At 40.4% G+C, this 18385-nt stretch overlaps 1 protein-coding gene across 1 annotated transcript in view; it reads right to left on the bottom strand.

Annotated features, from left to right (window-relative positions):
- LRP6 (LDL receptor related protein 6) overlaps positions 1-18385 on the bottom strand; it is a 117246-nt gene that overhangs the window by 10072 nt on the left and 88789 nt on the right. The window contains exons 15-19 of the mRNA XM_084765013.1: positions 17107-17297; positions 14300-14509; positions 12549-12674; positions 4458-4694; positions 3036-3146 (exon numbers count right to left, since the gene is read on the bottom strand). Of these exons, the coding sequence (XP_084621139.1) occupies positions 3036-3146; positions 4458-4694; positions 12549-12674; positions 14300-14509; positions 17107-17297 (875 nt within the window). The remainder of the gene's footprint in view (positions 1-3035; positions 3147-4457; positions 4695-12548; positions 12675-14299; positions 14510-17106; positions 17298-18385) is intronic.

The raw sequence follows: 18385 nt of genomic DNA, 5'->3' as shown, positions 1-18385 counted from the left end.
CAAGTTTAGCACCCACTATGTTATTCAGAAGGAAAAAAATTTCCATTCTGACTAGTTAACCTATGGAATAATCGCATAATGAAGACTCTTGAATCACCTCCTGCTTCTTAAATATTCAACTCTCCCACCCATGTAGCTAAACTCATCTCTAATAGAAAAATGATTGACAGCAGCAGCACTAAGTTGCCTTGTCGCCCTGAGTTCCAAATTCAGTCTGTGGAATCTGTGGCATACACTACCTTAGTTCTTGTCAGCTACCACCACTTTTGTATTCTGTTCTAGTGTCTTGGTATTCCTTCCCAATGCCAAGATTCAAGAATGCTCTCTTGATGTTCCTGCCCCAAACTACTGGTCTCTGGGTCACACTGCTGGTGTCAGGCTTGCTCCCTCAGCACTGCAGGGAAATGTTGTTGGCAAAGGCCAGAGCTCTGCTATTTGCCATATCCAAGAGACTCTTTAACTTATACACTTTTCTATATGCCCCATGGAGCAGGCTCCTCTTTTCTTTTAAGCAGTATCTGCTCACTGTGGAAGACACCTTTCTCCTAGCTTTACTATTTGTTTGCTTGTTTGTTGAAACAAAGTCTCACCTAGCACAGGCTGGCTTCATCCTGCTATGTAGCTGGAGCTGAAGTGCTGATCTTCCCTACCACCCCAGGGCTGGGGTCACCAGTGTACCCAACCATGCCCCATCCTATTTCCTAGTTCTGATATTCCTGCTGTCAATTAATTGAGCATGCTTCCCTGAGTCATTTCTATCTGTCGCCACCTCTACTCTCTGGAGATCTCATCCATTACTATAGCTTTAATTACCATTAATAATCTAAAGAGTGCCAAACACCTTCCTGAGCCACGGACCCATCAATCAACTTCCTAATAGTAGTAATGGGAGAGTCCATAGACACCTTTATTTTAACATATCCCAAACTGAAGTCAGCATTATCACGACCTCTCCCAGATCCAGAGGTGTAACAGATAATAAATGGGGCACACCAGTTAAGAACCATAAAGACTGGCATGGCTGTGGCAAGCTTTAAAGCGCATGCTTATGAAAACCATTTAAGTTTAAAAGAAAGATAGCAAAACCCACCACATTAACTGAACTTTACACTCACACCAGGATATGGTACAGTACCTCCATGCTTAGTTCCTACTGCATATCCTGGTTAATTACTCCAGTCACTTTGGGTCAACTTAAAATTGCCAATTATATCTAACTAATCCTTCTGTCTCTGAAATAAGTGAAACCTCACCTTACTTTCCCAACCATTCTGTCCCCCTTGATTTAGAACATCTTTTGTCAGAAGCACAAAAGCCTTCTGAGCTTTTCAATTACCAACTAAAAGTCCTTAACAGATGGTAGAACAACTTAGTGGGCTGTGACCAGCATTTTAAACAAAGGAAACAGAAAACATCAAGATGTAGTCTACCTCACATATGTAAACGCTGCTGTGTGTGCTGCTGTGTGACACCTGTTTCTCTACACACGCATCTCATCTTTATACTTCTCTTGATGTGGTCCAAAGAAAACAGCCTAACAGATGTCCTTGCATACAATCCTATCACCCCCAACATGTTTTAGAGCTTTTGCTTTCATGTTCCCACCTTAGCCTTTTCTTTAAAATGTCAGTGATTTTGCATTGTGAATGGAGTGTCACCTCTGATTTTTAGAAGTCCCCTGTGATCTCTCTTGGTGCCACCCTAAAGACACAGCTAATGTGGCAGTCCCACTTACAGACAGCGGGTCCAGAATACCTTTCTGGCTCTACACATAATGCAGGCTCTCTACCAATCTGTAGAATGCACTTTCATCCGTTGACATCTGATATTAAGTATCATTTTCCCAGGCAGCTTCCTTGACTCCTCCTCTGGGCTACCGCTCATGTGGCTGCTCCAGCACTTGAGATGCTCACATCTCATCACCAAGCCCAGCTACCATCAGTCAGGTAACACCTTCCCTGGGCCAAGTGAGTCATACTCTCATGCAGTTCATTTCTTACAATCACGCTAAATATCCGAATCATTTTAAAGGTTGAGTAAACTAATGCTTAACACGAATAAATTGGTGAAAGAATGATCTGTGGTTCAAGCCCTAGTCTGTAATCCTGAGATCTCTATTCTTATCTCTGTCTGAACTGCAGAGGGGTGTACGAGCTCTGGTGCACAGCCATCCTTGACACATAACACAGGGGAGTAAGTGCTTGCTGAAGGAATGAAAAGATTCTGAACACTCAAAACTTTAAAGAATCCCAATCAGAGTTTTGTGATGGCAAACCTATGTATGTGAAATTCTACTTAGAATTATGCTTCCTGAGTTGGGATACTCTATATGTTATAGCACTGGCCAAGCGTTATAAACCCTTAAAACCACAGGCTGTCTAGTCGATGGTCACTAAGTCTCTGGGTATACAGTGGCCTAAACATGTTCAGGCTGCATTTGTAAAAGCTCTGAAAGCCAGGACTTGTGGGATATGCCAGTAATTCAAGCACCCAGGGAGCTGACAGAAAAAGATCAGATGGTTCGAGGCCGCTCCTGCACTGATGAGTTCAAGGCTAGTCTGAGGAGTGGATGAGAGGCTGGCTCGGAGGGGAGGAAGGAAGAAGAGAGACAGACAAGCAGGCACAGAGGAAATGAGGGAGAGATGGCAGGAGAGGAAGAAGAAAGCATTTAAATTCTAGACCCTGAGAAACTGGTAGAAACACTTCAAGAAAACAGTTAAAATGCAAACTAATGTTCAGAATGAAGCTCAGGTCAAGAGTTAATTTCCATGTATCTAAATTACCTGAGAATTCTGTGACTTTGGCTGTGGCAAAGTCATGCTTATTTTCTCCTGCTGTGTTACTAACTATCTCTGAGCACAAGGAAACTATTGTCCTTAAGCAATTATTAAAAGCAGAAGATGTGTCTGGCACAAATATCTAGTATATGTTTGTTCCACATAAAGAAACCAAGATTGTAAGTAAAATACAAAAAGGGAAAGATATTTTTCCAACTCTCCTTCGAGAACAATTTACACGGCTTCCTTCCTACTTACAACAGTCCAGTTCATCAGATTTGTCACTGCAGTCCACATTGTGGTCGCATTTCTTGTGCTTTCCGACACACTGACCATTGGCACAGCGGAACTGATCAATTAAGCAAAGCACTAGAACAAAGGCATAGTTTTATTTTTATCATCATGCAAAAATAAATCCTATAAAGAGTCAAATGCTTTCAAAGTACAATCTAAAACACATCACATTCAGACACAAGGTCAATACCAATCTCTAAGGATTCTCATTGGTGAAAAAGAGGAACTCTGCTTTGTTCTTAAATTTTAATTTTTGGTGCTACTTCTCAATCTTCACAGTTTTTTGGTATGGTTTAGATGGTCTGAGTATATTTGTTCCCCGAAAGTTGCATATGATGGAGTCCTGGTCCTTAGTGTAATATGGGATACAATGGAAACAGAAGGAGCCTAGTAGGAGGTAACTGGACCTCATCCTCAGAATTTGCTAGGGCACTCTCAATGTACCATGTGAAAAAAATACTACTGCTATAAAAGAGCAACTCCGAGAAAAGGGAAGGCTTCCTTTTCTGAGGGGAAGGGGGAGGGGAACGCAGAGGAAAGCGTGAGGCTGGGAGGAGACAAGGAAGGGAGCTACAATCAGGATGTAAAGTGAATAAATTAAATTTTTTTTAAAAAGCAACCCTGGGCTGGAGAGAGTTCCAGGTACACAGGTACACAGACAAACATGCAGGTAAAACACCCACACATTTTAAAAGGAAGGCCAAGGCTGCCCCTCCTCTCACTCTGGCTTCCTGTTGAGATATGCCCTTACCTTCCTAAATGTTCCCACCATTACATGCTGCTGTCTGTCGTGAGGTTTTCCTTCACCGGAGCCTAACTACAGGCAGACCATGCCCCCTGACACTTCAGAACTGTGAGCTAAATAACCTGCCCGCTGTGCTGGTTTGAATGAGCAATGTTTCACTACAACTCACACATTTAAACACTCGGGCCCCATTTGGTAGAGCTGTTTTGGGAGATTATGGAGAGTTGCAGTTACTAAGGAAGGACTTTCAGGGTTTGCAGTCTCACCCCACTTGCAGTTCACTCCCTCTGCTTAGTATCCTGAGGTAGATGTGAGCTCTCGGATTCCCTCCCTGCCTTTCCAGACTCTCCCTCTGGAACCTTAACCTTACACTCTTTCTTCACCAAGTTGCCTTGGTCAGGGTGTTTCATAACAGCCACAAAAGCTGAAATGCCACCAGGGCGTTTCAATAAAGTAGCAAAAGGAACATACTAATTTGCAGAGACCGTACACATATAAAATGGTTCAAGTAATTAGCAACATGCATATGTTCACGACATAGTCAAATATAAAACCCAAATCTATGGAGCCTTTTCCCCAAATAAGAAACAAAACAAACCCACTGAATTAAATAATGTGATGCAATGAAGAACTTTTGATACCTTCACAGTTTTTCTCGTCTGATTTATCCTGACAGTTCGCATCACCATTGCATCGAAGGGCACCATCAATGCACTGCCCACTGGCACACTGGAACTGAGACTCTGAGCATACAGGACAATTGAGCTCATCACTGTGGTCTTCACATTCAGTAAACCCATCACACCGCCAGGCCACAGGGATACAGTCAATGTCCCCGGTGAAACAAGTGAACTGCTGAGGAGAACATGTTGGAGGTTCTTCACATGATCAAGGGGAGAAAGTGACAAAAATAACAGCGGTCACACAGAGATAAGAACAATTAAAGTCAAGTAAGCACATTAAAAATAAACATTTCACAGTAAAAGGATTTGTAATCTACTTCATCTAGTCGCAGGCATCCAGATATAGTAACCAATAAAACACTGACAAATACTGTCTTATAATTACAGTTCGAAAAGAACTTAAATTTTCGCAACCCACTCCAATCTCACACGCCACCCAGGAACAATCACCATGACTGCCAACTTCCAAGTATTTTAGAGCTACCTTAGAGTGAACATTTTTCCTAGCCCCGAGGTTCCTAAAACACTGCTTACAAGCCCCTCAGGATCCCTACTTCTTCTCACTGGGTCCACTATGTGAGTGTCAGAACATAGCCCAAAATGGAGTCCTGGGAGGGGAACTGAGTGCTTCTGAGAAAACTCCAAGAAAGTAACACAAGAATCTTGTGACCTCAGTTTCTTCAAAATCACACAATAGTTCTTGAAATGTGTTTTCGTGCCCCTTCCAGGTATGGTGAATAAAAGTGAGTATACTTTATTCACTACAATCAGCTGTTGTTATTTGTTTGCATGCCTCTATGGGAAAGCATGTTTCGGCCATGTGCAGCTTGCTCACCTCGCACGGCCTGGTCCGTGTGCCTGTACACTTTATCCATGTGACTCCTCTTAACTGGCAGAGTATAAACTGTCTGATGCTCTCAATAAAGTTGGCTACTGCATGAGACATTAGTCAGCCTCCCTTATCCTTTATCCTCTCAGGTCCTACCACTAGTTAGAGCAGTAAAGAGGTGAGAAGTGTTTTTTACAATAATTCTAAAGCGGCATTTGCATTTTCACGTCTGCATAGATCCCACAGAAGAACGACTCATAGGTAAAGCCACAGGCACCTTAGTAGACTCAATGTAGTTGAGGACAGTAGTCAGAGTCCCTGTGTGCCACACAACCATGACTCACTCACAGCTTTAAAGAACACAACAGGCCAGGTTCACCTAGAAATGCTTATGGTGGAAACTGGTCAATAGCATATCCCTGTAATCTCAGGGAAGGAATTAGGAGTTAAAAATCACCCTTGGCCACATATCAGGTTTGAGAACAGCCTGGGCTACATGAGATCCTGTCTTTAAAGAAAAAAAAATCATGATTAAATCAGTAAGAAAAATGTTAATTGTTAAAAAAAAAAAAATCAAGTCTTGAGCTCTTCATATTGTTTGATGATGATGAGGTATACATTATGCTTACAAGGCACATCTAAATAGGCAAGCACCTATTTACATTGCAAACTAAATAAAAATGGAGTATTATTTTAATATAAAAAAATGACCTACAGGCAAATTATAGTTACTTATACTCAGGTATTCAGGAATTAAACCAAACAAACAAAAACCCGAATAAGCCTATTACTTAACAAAAATAAATAAATAAATAAAAGGCTGATTTGATAGCTAATTATAAAACTGGAACTTGGGCTCAGAAATTCAAATTCTAGAAAATGAATCTGCTCAATTCTGCAAATCTGACAGATGAGCATCACCCACATTCTTCCCACAAGACACTGTCAACATTACTAGATGTGAACTTTTGACATTGCACACTGAAACCAGTCACAATCCGAAGATCTAAAGATTCCTTTTTTAATATATACTTTTTCTTCCTACATATGAGTGGGTACTTGTATGCATGTATGTATACAATATACATGCCTGGTGCCCAAGAAAGCATTAGCATCCCAGGAACTGAAGTTACAGATGGTTGTGGGCTGCCATGTGGGTGCTAGAAACCAAACCTGGCTTCTCTGCAGGAGCAGCAAGTACCCGGAACCATCTCTCTCTAGACTTCTGAATGAAATTCTAATACTTCCAGAAGACTACGTTCTGAAACTATATGCCGTATACAATCTACAGAAAACAAACAATGGGTACCGCTGGGCGTGGTGCTGGCCACGAACGTTTCTAGCAACTGGGAGACTGAAGATCTCAAGTTCGAGAGTCAGATGGGGTAAATGAGAGACGGTGTCTCAAACAATACAAACAACAAAAATCAACATCAGGAGAAGGGGTAGGGTAGGGGCTGGGGCAAGATCTCATTCTGTAGCCCCAGCCTCAAACTCACAGTAATTCTTTTCTTTTCTCTCATTCCTTCCTTTACCTTCCTTCCCCCTCCTTCTTGTGTGTGGCATATGTACACGTGTGTGTACGGGCACAGGAGGTTGATGGCTGTCCTGCTCTACTGCTCTCCACTTAAGACACTAAACTGGGAGCTACACTGGTGGCCAGCAAGCCCCAGTGCTGCTCCTAACTCGTCCCAGCCCTAGGGTCACAAGTACACACAGCCATGCGAGACTTCTATTAATCCTTAGGTGGGTGCTTGGCCCTGTGACTAGAATCCTCACGCTTGTGCAGCAAGTGTTCTTCCCTACTGAGCCATCACAGAGCGCCCGGCCCTCATGTGTGCATCGAAACCCCATGCCTTCCTTCCTTCCTTCAAGAGTCAAGGTCTCATCATGTATTCCTGCTGAACTCCTAGGCTCAAATTCACAACCATCCACGTAACTTAATCTGGTACTACAGGTGCCCGCCATCACATACAGCAACATTAGTGACAAGTGTGTGCACATGTCTTTGGTAGTACTAGGAATAGAACACAAGGATTTTGCATATACCAGGTGAGCATCTATCACTGAGCTGTATCTCTAGCACAACACAAATATTTTAATATAATAAAGTAAGGTAAGTTAATGTTACAACCAAACCTATAAGAGACTACTACTTGTAAAGTAAGTAAATTAATTAATGGGAAAAACATTTTTAAAAATTAACTATTGCTTCTAAAGGTTTAGTGTATGATCCAAGATGAACAACCGTATTATTTGGAAAGGCTATCATTATTATTGGTGCCTGCTCATGTACACATCTGTATAGGCAGATCAATGGTCATTTCACTCTGCTCTCTGAGACAGCACTTATTACAGAAGCCAGAGCCCATCGCTTCAGCCAGCCAGACCGCCAATCAGCGGCAGGGCACGCTTCTTCTTACTCGTAGGGTTACAAAAGTGCACATCCACTGTGGGGACGGAACTCCTGGGAAAGCTACCGTTACAGCCCATTTTCTAACTACACATCTGTGTGAGGCCAAGTTGTCTTCATACGCTCTAACCAAAACTATGAATTATAGAAAAACAATGCAGAAATCATGAAAATCCAGCAGAACATTAAAAGAATTTACAAAAACACACAAATTTGCAAAGATGTAAAAATATAAAAACTCTTCACAGTGAAGTTTTTCTTGACATAACTCATTTCTGAACGTGGTCAGTGTTTAGGGCTGTTACTGTTATCATGGTTTCCTTGCTTCACAGATGACAAACATGAGTCAGAGAGGCTAAGTGATGCTCAGACCCACGAGGGATGGTGATCCTCCAGAGGACAAGAGAGAAGAACTAGAGACCTCCTCAAAGCCTCCATTACTGTTATCACTCTGTGTTTGTTGTATGAGCGAAGTCTTGTCAAACAGACCAGGCTGGTTCTGAGTTAGAGAAAAAGCCTGCCTCTTCCTGCCTCGGAATGCTGGGATGGCAGGTTTGTAATCTTGTAATACATTATTATTTAATATGTGTATCACACTATACTTAATAGATCATACTTTAATTAAAACACGTGCTAGTAAATTCTCTAAGGAACACATGAGTTTATCATATGCTGATCAGAAATGCTCTATCTTTAAAATAGACTAGTGCAAATTATAACTGAGCAATTTATATGGTAAATCTGAAGGATTGTTTTCTTAGAGTTTATTATATTTTCAAAAATTATACTAGGTTATGTGGAGAATTTAAAAGCATGAAACATGACCTATGTTCTTTTAAAAAATGAATTTGGTTAACATAGGCATAGGTGGTTAAGAATAAAATAACTGAGAGCACAGTCCACAGTGCAATGTGCAACTGGCAACAAGGACTGCAATCTCAAGAAAGGCTTCCAAAGCAGCCGTTAAGAGTCTCTCGGGGCACAGGGACCCCAAGTGCACTTACAAATAAGTAAGAAGACACCGCACAAGCAGAGAAACACATTTTGTAATGGCATAAGCACACAGAAGCAGAACGAAAAAGAACTCGCTAGAGTGGGCATCAACCAAACTCTTGCAAGTCAGATAAAACTAGAGAGCAAATTGGGAAGACAGACAACACAAGATGATAGGTAACGAGAGCTCAAATGCAATCATGTTTCTAACGCTGGGCAGACAAGTTTATATTCTACACTTATTTATATTGTGGAATCAATGTAAGTTACAAACACTGTATATAACATGCACAGAGGTTTCATTAAAAATTAAAAACCAACAGTTCCTTGCAGCACAATAACCGTAGTGTTACATAATTAACTATGACTCAGTAATAAAAATGTGCTGATACCTTTGATATACTACTGGGTCTCAAAACTACATTACAGAAGAGAATTATATAAGAGAATCCAAACACCAAAAGATTGCGTGTCATGATCCCCACTGATAATGTGCAGGAAACTAACTGTGTGGGGAGTGTGACCAGTAGGCGCTTCTGCCAGAGAACCAGCTGGTGAGAACACAAGGACTTCTCTTTCCCCATTTTCTTCCCCTTTCCTTTTCCTTCTCTCTCTTGCAGTGGAAGACTCAGACAAGTCCCACTAGGTAGCCCCAGCCAGATTCTAATTCACTCTGTGGCCCAGTGCTGGGAGCACGGCACGCACCACTGTACAGCGCAACATCTGTTTTTGTGACTGCTCTGGCTTTTCTTTACCAGCTTCCTGGTGGTTTGCTGTTGTTGTTGTTGTTGTTGTTGTTGTTTTGAGAAAGGGTCTCGTTGCCCAGGCTGACCTTGAACTGTCTTCATCTCCCAAGCACACCACCTTTAAGAGTATTTTCTTAAGAGTAACATTCTACATCTTAAATTGGGTGACCGTTGACACAGTTGTATCTATTTTCTAAAACTTGCTATTTATTTTATATACAAATTTTTAAAATTCACTTTATAAACAAAAAAGCTATCTCCTTTAAAAAGATATCTTCTAACTGAAAAATGGGATGCTGGCTCAGTTTTATCTGTTATTAACAAAGTGAGAAACTTCTTCAGGACTTGCTTTTTTAAAGCAGGTGTAGTGTTCTATACAGAAACACAATTTCTTTTAATTGTGATAAAATATATGTAAAAAAAATGCTTTTTTTAACCAATTTAACCATTTAAGGTTATGTAGTTCAACAGCATTAAATATGTTTACATTATGGTACAAGGCTTGATTTTGTTGTACTTATAATCATTTTTCTCTTTTTAGATAAAGTCACCCTAACATGTCCAAGCTGGTCTCAGACTTGCAAATCTGCCAGCGCAAGCTTCTCTGTAGGGATTACAAGCATATACCTCCAATTGTAGCAATGCTCGCCCCTCCACCCCCAATCCTTTCCCTTTATTTCAAGTTCTAGGGCTTAAGTTTTCTGTGCACTTTGTGTCTTTGAAAAGGAGCACTCTAGTACCCAACAACAGCCATCCTCTCCCACAAGAACACATTCTGGTTTTCCAGCCACATGGAGTAGCTCTGCCTTCTCTTGAAGTAACATCCTGAATCATGTCATGTTATTTTTGTGTGTGTATGTCTAGATCATCTGGAGAAACAAACTTCTGAGATTTAGTACTACAGGCAAGTGTACACCTGAAGTGCTTCCATATTCTTAAATTGTTTGCACTACCTTGAATTTCAAGATCCTGTAATCTAAGCAGAATATGTTGCCACATGTATTGTATTTTTAAAAAGTCAGAAAGAGAAAATTTACTTGCAATACCATTTTATTACTACTTTTTATATTCTGAATATGCATTTTCTTTAAATCTCGATTTATAGAAATATGTGTCTTTACATAGCTGTCATCACAGAAGAAAACACTTTCCAGTATTAAATTGCAATGCTCAGAATGGAACCCAAGGCCTCACTCACATGCTGGCAAGTGATGTACTGCTCAGCTATTCTCCTGGCAAGAAAACATCACTGTATTAAGATTTTTTTTTTTTTTTGCGAAGTATAGAGGCAGACACTGCATTGTCATGCCCACTAAGGGGGCTGCAAGAGGAGAGCCAGGAGAATTACTTGAGTTCCACAGGAGACTAGCCTGGACAACGTAGTGAGGTCCCCAAACCCCGAAGGATTTTAACACCTAACAGTCCCACAATCTGGTGACACGAGGCCTTAACACGCTTAGCATGTAAGATCCAAATGAAGAGCCTGTGGTGAGTCTTTACTACAAAGAAACATAAAAACAAATAAATAAAAACTAGCACCTTTTTCTGCTTAAGCCAAATACATTTTATGTCAGCTTGATAATCATATTATTTATTAAGTATATAACTTGGACTGGAGATAAAGCTATTGGTGGTACACATTACTAATATCCACAACATTAATAGGTTCTATCTCTGGTGCTGGTACTAAAATATAAATTAACTATTTAAAGTCAGTTGCTATATTTAACAAATTTTCAAATAATAAATAAACAAATGGCTATCTTTATAGTTAACAGCATGGCCACATTGTTCTCCTTCAATTAAAATTAGCTGAATTATCTCCATGAAAAGGACTTCTTAATTAAGAGTATAAACAATATTACGGTGTTTACTATTGCCACACTATTATTTAACAAAAGAATAATCCAATCTGTTATGCCTCACCAGTGATAACAAAGTTCGCACTACATTACTATACACTGGGGAGATGACACAGTAGGTGCAAGTGTGAGGACACACACAGGCTGGGCATGGTAATGTGCACCTGTAATCCTAGTCCTCTTGTGGCAAAACAGGAAGCTGAGAATCCCCAGAAGGACCAGCCCGCCAGCCTGGAATGCCATGATGAACACACTGTCGCAAGGTGGAAGATTAGAACAAACACCTGACGTTGTCTTCTGACTCCCCACACGCACCTGCACTTATGCATGGGAACCTCCACGTGAGTGTGCACCCTAGACCCATGCAGACCTACAACCATGGGGTTTTGTTTTTTTCTTTCTTTCTTTCATTGTTGGGTTTTATTTTTTCTCTTTTTTAAAAGAACAGGAGAATCCTAATGGATTTGAGGAAAAGAATATTCTTTTCACTGGATATACTGCACACAATGACACAGTAGCAGAATCCAGAATTGAGTGGGGGAAGACCAGAGTGAATTTACCTTAGTGTTCCCTCAGAGAAGGGAATGTTACTGTATTATTAGAAAATATGACTCGTAATATATATGTAATGAAATACTATTTGACTTTGTTGGTGGTGGTTTTGTTTTGTCTCTTTCTTTTCTTTTTTTTTTTTTTTTTCAAGACAGAATTTCTGTGTAACAGCTCTAGCTGTCCTGGAGCTCACTCTGTAGACCAGGCTGGCCTTGAACTCACAGAGATCTGCCTGCCTCTGCCTCCCAAGTGCTGGGATTAAAGGTGTGCACCACCACTGTCCAGCCTATTTGACTTTTAAAAAGGGAACTACTATCATCTGCTACAAAGAAGTGAGCCTAAGGAATGTGTGTTAAATGAAATAGGAAGGCACAAAATGGTAAACATCACATAATCACACATGTATGTGGAATGTATAAAACCCAAACACACAGACACAGATTTGTTAAAATGGTGGTCACTGGAGGCTGTAGTAGTAGGAATAGGTCTGGGGATAGAGGGAGAGAAGGTAAGCCTGGTAGATATACAAATAAATAGAACATAAATGACCAATTAAACCAGAAGAAATAGCAACTTCACTGACTAGCAATAGATAGATGGCTAGATGAAGATGTGGATTTCTGGTTTGTACAAGAAAGATTTTAACGCCCTTACCTCCACAGGACAGCTCATCCTGAAGCAGAACCAAGTGCATGGGGCAAGAGCATCTTGTAGTACCATCTCCTTTTACAAGGCAAATATGTGAACAGCCACCATTATCCTGGGCACAAGGGTGCTGTCCTGGAAAAGAGTGTAATTATCAAAGTCAATGATTTGCTAGGCAGTGGTGGCACATGCCTTTAAGCCTAGCACTTGGGAGGCAGAAGCAGGCTGATATTTGAGGCCAGCCCAGTCAACAGAGTAAGGCCAGGACATCCAGGGCTACACAGGAAAACTGTCTTGAACCACCCCCCTCCAAAAATTCAATGATTCATGAACCACAAACAATATCAAATGTAAAGTAAGTTCTGATTTTATTTCTATATAGTATATAATTTCGGACTCTATCCCTATATAACCTATAACAAACTACCTATATATGAGCACTGCAAGGAGGAAGGGTGATGAGTCTTTTTTGTTCACGCTAGTCTTAAACTCTTAAGTTCAAGTGATCTTCCTGTCTCAGCCTACAAAACTACTGCGATGACAGGTATGTACAGCATCTAGCATGTTATATCCGTGTGCATGTAACATTTTTAAATTACTGTAAGCAAACAAGGGCTGGGAAAAACTGCTCTGCATGAGCCTGCTTGCCATGACTTCAATCCCCAGCACCACACAAACAACAAACCGAAACAAGATAATGGATAAAATATTTAACTGGGCGTGATGGGGCACACCTGTATTGCAGTGTGTAGGAGGCAGAGGCAAAAAGGCTCACCATAACTTAAGGCCAGAACTGGTTGCACAGCAAGTTCCAGGCTAGCTAGGACCACACAATAGAACATGGTTTCAAAAAACCAAATAAATAAATGATTTATAGAATTAGAGAAATTGCTAGGGAGATTACTGGTACTTGTGTAGTTTTACTTTTGAAATAAGAATTCTCTTCTAAAGATTTTTACTCAGAAATTCTACTTTCCTAAAAGATAAAATTATTTTACTTTTAAAAAGTATATTCTAATAAAGAATTTGTAGATTAAAATTAGCAGAAGAGAAAACTATGGTCACACGGAACTGAGACTGACAAAATTACTTGCTTGTTCAATTGCAAAGGTAACATGAAGACTTGCAAAGATCTGATTTTCTCTTATCTGGGTGAGGCTGGAAAGGCACGCCACTAGGTAGCTGTTCAGTGTCTATTTCACAACTTGTACTTATGAAATCACTGCTCTGAATTTTCTATTTGACTTGTATTACAATTTGACTTTTACTATTACAGTATCAATATCATTATACAATGTAGCCATCAATTATAATATAGGTGCTACATCAATCCGTGTTGATAATGAGATTGTCAGCTATCTACACAGGAGTAGATGTCCCAAATAGGCATTACTTATAACATTTGAATATATCAACAGAGGTGGTCCTTAGTCTTTCCAGTTACAATACTATTCCTTTATCAACTGAGTCTGAAGACCATGGTCTTTGGATGCTAAGCACGTACTTTACCACTCAGCTTCATAGTCCAAGCTGGTTTCAAAACTCACAATCATCCTGCCTCCACCCCCAGGGACTAAGATTACAGGAGTGTACTACTTCACCTTATAACATCACACTGTTTTAAGTTAGTAGAAACTTCAACAAAGTGTTTTCTAAATATAAAAACATAATAAAGAAGAAAAATGTTGTCAAAGGGCCACAAAAAAGTGTCCTGTTTCTTCCAGCACACAGTGCTCCATGACACTGTCCACCTTACTTACTATATTCCTGAAGGTTCAGCTCCTTTACTGCGTGAATGTCACTCAGCTGAGCAATTCGAGCCTGGACCTTGGTTCTTCCTTCTCGACCAGTCATGTCAATTTTTTCAATCATTTGCTGCTGCTTATCAATCCAGTAGAGCCAGTTTTCAAACACGGTCAGACCCACAGGCTGCAAGATATTAGAGTCCTCGAGCACTATCCTGTTGGCACCTTGGAAAAGGAAAACAGTCAACAGCAATGATTTGTGTGGCCAAATCCTACTTTTGACAGTCATTCCATGAATACCAGGTAGATTCTAAAAGTAAGGGAAGCACAAGCTCTTTCACCACAAGACTTCAATGTACCAGAAAATGGTACCAAACCAGACGCGCAACTCAGAGTTAATTCCCAATATATGAGGAGTTTTCTAGTTATGAAATGTAGCAAAAAACCTGAGGCAGCAGGTTTCAAGTTGGTCTTAGCATAATCCATTTCTGAATTAAAATTTATGAAAAAAAAAGCCAGGTGGTGGCGGCACACACCTGTAATCCCAGCACTTGGGAGGCAGAGGCAGGGGGATAGATTTGAGTTCAAGGCCAGCCTGGTCTACAAAGCGAGTCCAGGACAGACAAGGCTACATATAGAAACCCTGTCTCAAAAAACAAAAACAAAAACAAAAACAAAAAAAAGTAAAAGTAAATAAATTTTATGAAAAAACTGGCACAATAAACAAATCAAAACAATGCTTGTCTAGAAGAAGCGGTGATGGTAAACCCAGAGTCCCACGCTTACCTTAGCCCTCCCTCACCCCCTTGCTTAAAACACCTGAGACATCTATCAAAAACAACTCCACCCTCACTCTGGCCTCTCAGAACACATACAGCCAGTCATGGATTAACGCTGTACTATCCTGAGCCCAACATTAAGAAGAGGGATACAGATGAGGGCAAACTAACTTCTGGATGGTATAGTAATGCTGCAGCACATATAAGCAATTTGTGCCACCTCTAGAATTTGGTGCCATCCATGCTCTCAGGGATCTGAGTGAGAACATATCGTCTGAGGAAAAGGGAGGACCACATACAAGTAAGCAACATCAAAAGTAGTAACTCGGACCCATGTGTGTAGGAATTTCTTACAGTGTGAACAGGGGCACATCTGTGTGGTATGAAGGACTGAAGCCAAGGCCATGCTGGTGCTAGGCAACTGCCCCAGCACGGAGGTATATCCCCAGCCAAGAATCACACGTATGATAAAAGTTTGATCTCATAGGCTAGAGAGATGGCTCAGTGGTTAAGAGCACTGGCTGCTTTTCCAGAGGGCGGAGATATGATTCCCAGCACCCACATTTCAGCACATCCATCTGTAACGCCAGCCCAAGGGATCGCATGCCCCATTTGGCCTCCACAGGTACCAGGTATATATGTGGTCCACAAACACGCATTCAGGCAAAACAGTTTTTTTTTTTTCAACTTATATCTCAAAACAGTGGAAAAGACAAGTTGCCTAGTCAGTGGTGCTGACTAAGTAGGTTTCTTGTCTTATCAGCATAAGGAGGCTCCTATGAATGTGCAAACAAAGCACAAGATGACTACAAAACAAAAACTCCCCTAAACACAGTCAAGACTGATCCTAAACAGGCAAATTCTCCTTTACTGTAAATGTAGCTTAACGGTTAATTCACATTCCGAATCCACAAAAAAAAAAAAATTGTAGAAATAGCAGATGGGTAGAGGTAGGCAGGGACACCTCAAGTTTGCAGCCAGTGTGGGCAATTCAGCAGGACGTTCAGGGTGGGAGGTACCAAGAATAGCAAGAAACAGGCAAATACAAGCTATCAAACAATATGTAAGAAATTTTGTTCATTTTCAGTAAATAAGGTTAAAAAAATTGCTAATGTGCTATACATTTTTAACTCCTGGACTGGCTAAAACCTTCAACATTGCCAGGTACTGGAGAGACAGCCTTTATATACTGTTGACAGAGTCTGTAGACTAATATGAACACTTGGTGTGTGTATGTGTGTGTGTGTGTTGTGTGTCCATTTTAAATTCTGATAATTATTGGCAGAGTGTCCTCTTAAAGGTTCTACTGTTTCTATTTACCTCAAAGGCACGAGACTGTTCTGGATTTGTTGTGCTGGGGATGGGACTCAGCATAGCACATGTTGGTAAGTGCTGTACCACTGAGCTCCATCTCCACCCTTAGTAAAGTGCACTGCTTCTTCCATCTTGGCAAGTACTGATACCATAAACCTTAACATACCTTTGCCACTTTGACAAAAATAAACAGCATAGTTCAGTTTTAATTGTCTGCTCACTACTGAGGCCACACAGAAACTGGTTATCAAGAGTTACGATAGAAGAGGTAATATGATTATGAACAGGGGGCCACAGTGAAATGTTAGGAGCACAGCCAGGCTCTCTCCCTTGACTGAGACTGCTCTGAAGACTGAACAAGAGACACGAGGACCCACACTTCAGAACAATTTCTGCATATGTACAGTTGTGTTTGTGAAGAGTTGCACATGCAAACTTCCATACAGAAAAATGAGCAGAGAGACCATCATAGGCTAGAGTTCAGAGGGGATAAGAAAGCCAAAGTAGAGTAGAAGAAATAGGAAAAGACATACATATTTTTAGATCAATAAAACTAGTGAGTAAATAGGAAACAAAGAGAATAATCCAAGATCTCCCCAACACAATGATGAATAGTATATTTAATGGTAAAATTATAATCATGTACAAACATAACACAAGAAAAATACAAATTCACAGTAGTGAAATCATCTTAAAATTCAAATAAAAACACAGAGACTGTTTGGGTACCTGAGAGATCACTGCTTTCAATTCGCCGGAGATCTGAGTCAGCCCAGAAGAGCTTGCCCAGCTTGCTGTCAAGAGCCAAAGCAATGGGTTTACTTAAGCCACTGAAGAAGAGGACCTCTCGTTCTGTTCCATCCAATGCAGCTCGCTCAATTTTAGGAGATCTTTCCTGAAGATTGGTAAAATACATATACCTAAAGGTAACAGAGGAAAATAAAAAATTACTGAAGAATCAGATAAACTGTGAATATTCTTGAGATAAACGCAGGAAGTATACAGCCCAATGAGAGAACACTTGCCTAGCATGTGCAAGGCCTTGGGTTTGGTCACCAGAAACACAAACATAAATGTTAAAAGTTAAATGGAGGTAAAATACTTTTAAGTCTATTAAAAAGTTTTCAGCTATATGCAAACAAACAAAAGTTATGTATATAACGGAGAAAATCTGATATTTCAGTGCACATATGTATTTCACAGTTAGGTTAAATATACCTCATAAATATACATCTCCTCAAGGATGTACATAATACACTGAACACACTCACATTCTTTCCTCTAGCTTTCTGGAGGTGCATTATGTAGAAGTTGCTCTCAGCAGGCAGCCTACTGTTGTGTTCATAACCACTATCGATTAAGCTTTCTCCAGGGCTCCTGCCCAACCCAGTCTTTTCTTTTTTTTTTTTTTTTTTTTAAAGGTCAAGGAATATATTACTTTTAATAATAGTAAAAAGGGTACCAAGATGTTTTCAGAAAGTCAAATTTCATAGATTAAAACTCAATGACTAGAGAGACATAGGGGCAAATTTTTAAGTTATTTCTCTAATTAACCATTTTAATAGCTAAAAATGAGACATACAAATCATTTATAGGTTTCATCCTTTTCTATAACTCTAGAAGTAAGCCATTCCTGCTAATGTCCTCATCATCTATGCAGATGCAATTGAACATTGAGTTTTTATCAAATACAAAGCTCAACTAAATGAAGAAGACGTATCAGTCATTTCCATGGAGCCGAGGGTCTAGCAGTAGCTACGTAACTGAAGGCAGTCAGGTAAAGGCACACTGGAAAGGAATAAGTATGACTAAAGAGACAGTGAGCACTGGGAACCCGGAAGTGGGGATCACATCCGTCTGGGAGCAGAGGAATCAAGGAAAGCTACACAGGAGCTGTGGCAGTGAAGTGTGGTCCTGGAGGTGTGGGCGGGATTTAGAACTACACCAATGAGAGAACCCTGGGCAGTAAAATCAGAGAAGGCAGTAAGAAAATGCAGGCACAAGTGGA

This window comes from Acomys minous, assembly GCF_964271855.1.
Source record: "Acomys minous genome assembly, chromosome: 17".
Lineage (NCBI taxonomy): Eukaryota > Metazoa > Chordata > Mammalia > Rodentia > Muridae > Acomys > Acomys minous.
Note: the sequence above shows the minus strand (reverse complement) of the source record. Positions and strands in the feature narration are given on the sequence as shown.